Raw genomic sequence first — 5,928 nt, 5'->3', positions numbered from 1 at the left:
AAACTTTTGCACAACTTGAAGATGCACAAAAAATTTTGCAGCTTTTGACGTTTTGATGCCGGTCTTGGCCAATTTTGTCAAAGTGGGTGAAGGAGAAGCAGGATGGAGAGTGGCAAAGTCCTATCAAATTCATCAAAATTGATGCCACTTCAGTAGTATAAATTATGTCAAAAATGTATGCAAGTCTGAGACTGGAGTAACAATTTCGGCAAGGGTTCCTAATGAATTTGCTGCATCTTACTCCAGTGATCCTTTCATTGAGATTGGCATGCAAAATACCTGTCTTACTGAATCAGGTCCTATGTCTTTAAAAAAATACTGTACGGTATTCTTGGTTTTATTTTAAATACTTGCTTTAAACATTAACCATTTCTGTGAGATTTGACAAGTTCTCTTTTATTTTATCTTTTAGGACTATATTGACACCAGTTTAATAAAAATATAAAATGTACAATGAATCTTTAATATCTGAATTTATCCTCCTCGGACTTTCCAATGTTCCTGACCTGGATATTGTCTTATTTTTTGTCTTCCTTCTTATGTATGTAATATGTATTACTGGAAACCTTATCATAATTATAATAACAAATATAGATCCTGCTCTAAACACTCCAATGTATTTCTTCCTTGGTAATTTATCCTTTTTAGATGTATTATGTACAAGCTCTACAATCCCAAATATGTTGGTCAATTTTTTTTCAGAACGTAAAGTAATAACATTCCATGGTTGCGTTATTCAAATGTTTATATTTACTGCTGCCATGGATACAGAGTTTCTCTTGCTCACACTTATGTCAGTAGACCGTTACTTAGCCATATGCAATCCACTGCGATATAAAACTATAATGAATAAAAAAGCATGTTATTTCATGTCTGCTGTTGTATGGACTTTTGGGTTTTGTAGTTCTACTTATCACACATCTAGCACATTTCGTCTATCATTCTGTTCATCCAATGTAATAAATCACTTCTTTTGTGAAATTCCACAACTGCTGGCAATCTCTTGCTCGGACACAGCCGCAAATGAGCTAGTGCTTATAATGACTGATGTCGTTTTGGGAGTATTTTGTTTTATTTTTATTTTTGGGTCCTATTTGTTCATTATTTTGGCAGTGTTAAAAATCCGTTCAGCAGAAGGGAAGATGAAAGCATTTTCAACATGTGCCTCCCACATTACTGTGGTGTTGTTATTTTATGGTACTTTAATATTTGCTTATTTTAAACCTTCCACAGGAAATGCCTCAAACATGGACAAAGCTATTGCTGTTTTCTACACTATTGTGATACCAATGTTGAATCCAATATTATACAGCCTGCGGAACAAAGAAGTAAAAGATTCTGTACAAAAAGTTATTTTTAGGAAAATAACTTTGAATTACTAAAAAGTTTAAAAGAGGTTGCCAAGACAAATAAAAAGTGGTTTAGATGCAGTCAAACAATAAATTAAGTACCTATATATTTAATTGTGAGACAGGTCCATTTTCTTTCTTCTTTTTCATGTAATACTTTTGGATTGTTTTATGGCCTGTATTGGGGGGCCGCCGTGTGGGTTGCATTTTCTTTTGCGGTACGCTCACTGTGGGCTTTCACCTATAGAATGAATGTCCTTACCATCTTCCCTTGTGTGGGTGCTGTGTGGTTGATTTTGCGGTGGTGTTTCCCGGAGTGGATGCCTGCTGGAGTGCCTTCTGTCTGTGGCTGTGCAATTGGCCTGAGTCCGCAGTAGAACGTATGAAGGGATGAGACTCTGGTAAAATGGCGCCGGCAGGCACATGCGTGCTGAAACTGTTTTTTCCATGGATGGACAAAGGCTTCCGTCATTTCCGGTATGCACCTATGACGTCTGATGGGGATTTTCCCGGATGCACGCCGGAAAGGAGAGCCGGATCGCATACTTCCGCAGACACTGTGACAGCGCTGACATGCAGTGCACTAATTGGCGGATATTGGACGGGGATGCGTATAAATGTGGTGAGGCATGATTCTTTACACACTCCCCTTGAGAAAGCACTGAATGTGCAAAACAAGCGTCGGGGCATTGCTTGTGGTGTGGGAATGGGCACAGTTATATTCCTGATGGGTAAGTCTGATAGCTTAAGCCGGTGCTCTTATCTGGGAGGGCAATAGCCTTTAACTCTTCTGCATAGACTGTTATCTTAGGAGTTATATTGGTATATCTAACATTAAGGTTTATACTGAGCTGAGCCCTATTAAGGGCTTTTCTTGTTTTCTTACACCCTCAGTCCCTTATTGGGTGGAGAGGTGGGGCCTATTTTAGCCCCCCTCTTATGATTAGTAATCTATATGTATGAGATTTCAACATCGAGGATGTATTCTGGTCCATGTATGCCCACATTCTTTTGACTCATTTTTTCCTATTGAATTTTTTATTCATTTGTGGTTTTGTAAAATGAATTTTTAAAAAGTATTTTTCAATAAAGAATGTTATTATAAATATTTGCAAGTGGTATTTGGATTTATTCCATGTTTAGGTTGTATGATTAGGGATCCACTGCATAGTTTTGCCCATAATCACTAAATGGGGAGATATGACTAGGTTAATCTCCAGCCAATATGTATTATATATGTCTTTGGAATAGTGTTTTATATAGCCTGCGGAACAAAGAAGTAAAAGATTCTGTTCAAAAAGTTATTTTTAGGAAAATAACTTTGAATTACTAAAAAGTTTAAAAGAGGTTGCCAAGACAAGTCAAAAGTGCTTTAGATGCATTCAAACAATAAATTAAGTGAACTTACTAATATGCCTTATTAATGAAAGCTTCAATTTCACTACTAGTCCCACCACAACCTTCTATGGTCTAGATACACCTTTATCACATGACCATTGATGTAAATGAGGGCAACTGGCTGCCTTTCTCAGTTCAATAATTATGAAGTCCCCTCCTTTGTTTCAACTTTCCTGGAGCAGATGGGTGGCTTACCTATTGAAATAAGGTAGGCAGACAGTACTACACCTAGACATCACAGGTTATCTGCTGTCAAAAGAAGGGTTGAAGAAGCTTGTGTAAGCACTAAAGCTCCTCCATACAGTTTAGATTGCTGTCAGTCAAATGATGTTTTGGCTGATGAGCTATCTCGACCAAAAAAGACCAAAAAGACGATATTGGAAATGTTGTATTTTTCCTCCTACAATTTTCCCAGAGTGTCAGGTTTCTAGTATTTGATGACAAGAATAGCAACATCTACATTACCTCAGAATGAGGACATAAAGTTCCTATTCAAATAGACTTTTTGATTTGAAGTGATCCTTTTGAGAAAATGCCATCACTATGATTTAGCTGGAAACTTCATTGCTTGTATGAACAGAGACTAAGAACTTGCCTGTGCATTTGTACTGGGTACAAATGGTGTTGTAAAGCCAAGAACACGTTATACAAAATACAGAGAATGACAGAGGAATTGAGTGATGCAGAATTAATGACTAGTTAGAAAAAGTTTATGCTGTGAAATCAAACATATACCATTCATGACTGGTTAAAGAAATTAAAATAATTCTTGAATGATGTTTCATTTTATTCTATTAATTTTTCCAAAATATACATTAACCTCTTTCTGTATTGGGATAAGTGATGAGCAGACTGGCCGCACAGCGTCATCAGGTCTATATTAGACCTGGCTCCGCTATGCTCGTCACAGTCACTCCAGAATCAGGCAGAGTAGGTAGAGGTGCTGCTGCATCAGGGAGAGATTTACTTGTTTATAATTAGTATAGGTATTCAACAACATATATATATATATATATATATATATATATATATACACTGCTCAAAAAAATAAAGGGAACACTTAAACAACAGAATATAACTCCAAGTAAATCAAACTTCTGTGAAATCAAACTGTCCACTTAGGAAGCAACACTGATTGACAATTAATTTCACATGCTGTTGTGCAAATGGAATAGACAATAGATGGAAATAATTGACAATTATCAAGACACCCTCAATAAAGGAGTGGTTCTGCAGGTGGAGACCACAGACCACATCAATGCTTTCTGGCTGATGTTTTGGTCACTTTTGAATGTTGGTTGAGCTTTCACACTCATGGTAGAATGAGACGGACTCTACAACTCACAGAATTTGCTCACGTAGTGCAGCTCATCCAGGATGGCACATCAATGAGAACTGTGGCAAGAAGGTTTGCTGTGTCTGTCAGCGTAGTGTCCAGAGGCTGGAGGCGCTACCAGGAGACAAGCCAGTACACCAGGAGATGTGGAGGGGGCCGTAGGAGGGCAACAACCCAGCAGCAGGACCGCTACCTCCGCCTTTGTGCAAGGAGGAACAGGAGGAGAACTGCCAAAGCCCAGCAAAATGACCTCCAGCAGGCCACAAATGTGCATGTGTCTGCACAAACGGTTAGAAACTGACTCCATGAGGGTGGTATGAGGGCCCGACGTCCACAGATGGGGGTTGTGCTCACAGCCAACACCGTGCAGGACGCTTGGCATTTGCCACAGAACACCAGGATCTGCAAAGTCACCACTGGCGCCCTGTGCTCTTCACAAATGAAAGCAAGTTCGCACAGAGCACATGTGACAGACGTGACAGAGTCTGCAGATGCCGTGGAGAGTGATCTGCTGCCTGCAACATCATTCAGCATGACCGGTTTGGCAGTGGGTCAGTAATGGTGTGGGGTGGCATTTCTTTGGATGGCGGCACAGCCCTCCATGTGCCTGCCAGAGGTAGCCTGACTGCCGTTAGGTACTGAGATAAGATCCTCAGACCCCTTGCGAGACCATATGCTGGTGCGGTTGGCCCTGGGTTCCTCCTAATGCAGGACAATGCCAGACCTCATGTGGCTGGAGTGTGTCAGCAGTTCCTGCAAGATGAAGGCATTGAAGCTATGGACTGGCCCGCCCATTCCCCAGACCTGAATCCGATTGAGCACATCTAGGACATCATGCCTCGCTCCATCCACCAATGTCACGCTGCACTACAGACTGTCCAGGTGTTGGCGGATTATTTAGTCCAGGTCTGGGAGGAGATCCCACAGGAGACCATCCGCAACTTCATCAGGAGCATGACCAGGCATTGTAGGGTGGTCATACAGGCACGTGGAGGCCACACACAATATTGAGCCTCATTTTGACTTGTTTTAAGGACATTACATCAGCCTGTAGTGTGTTTTTCCACTTTACTTTTGGGGGTGACTCCAAATCCAGGCCTCCATTGGTTAATAAATTTGATTTCCATTGATGATTTTTGTGTGATTTTGTTGTCAGCACATTCAACTTTGTACAGAACAAAGTATTCAATGAGAATATTTAATTCATTCAGATCTAGGACGTGTTATTTGAGTGTTCCCTTTATTTTTTTGAGCAGTGTGTATATATATATCCAACTGAACTAACAGTCCTTCTGAGGACTAATCCAGCTGCATATATTCAGTGGTGATAGCAGGAAGCAGGCAGGCAGGGTATGTCGCAAACTGCAGTGCATGATTCAGCACAAGAGGGTCCATTGAACGTCCTGTTAGTATAGGTATTCCATAACCTATACAGTATATATATTATTATTATTTAATATTACGAGCCATTTATTCCATGGCGCTTTACATGTGAAAAAGGGGGTATACATAGCAAAAACACTTACAATAATCTTAACAAAACGAATCAGCAACTGGTACAGGAGGAGAGAGGACCCTGCCTGCGAGGGCTCACAATCTACGAGGAATGGGCGATGATACAGTAGGTGAGGGTAGAGCTGGTCATGCAGCAATGTTGTGGAGCCGTGGTTACTGCAGGTTGTAGGCTTGCCGAAAGAGGTGGGTCTTCAGGTTTCGTTTGAAGGTTTCCACGGTAGGTGAGAGTCTGATATGTTGGGGTAGAGAGTTCCAGAGTCAGGGGGATACACGGGAGAAATCTTGTATGCGATTGTCGGAAGAAGAGATAAGAGGGGAGTAGAGCAGGAG

General features: G+C 40.6%; 1 protein-coding gene across 1 annotated transcript; it reads left to right on the top strand.

The window, feature by feature from the left end:
- Nucleotides 1-446: 446 nt before the first annotated feature.
- Nucleotides 447-1,382, top strand: LOC141259620 (olfactory receptor 5I1-like). Its single transcript, XM_073675908.1, has one exon. It carries the CDS (start codon nt 447-449, stop codon nt 1,380-1,382), a length of 936 nt encoding a protein of 311 aa, XP_073532009.1.
- Nucleotides 1,383-5,928: the final 4,546 nt, after the last annotated feature.

Source organism: Phyllobates terribilis, unplaced genomic scaffold, assembly GCF_046119375.1.
Source record: "Phyllobates terribilis strain yellow unplaced genomic scaffold, ASM4611937v1 Scaffold_1__5_contigs__length_1240528914, whole genome shotgun sequence".
Lineage (NCBI taxonomy): Eukaryota > Metazoa > Chordata > Amphibia > Anura > Dendrobatidae > Phyllobates > Phyllobates terribilis.
Note: the sequence above shows the minus strand (reverse complement) of the source record. Positions and strands in the feature narration are given on the sequence as shown.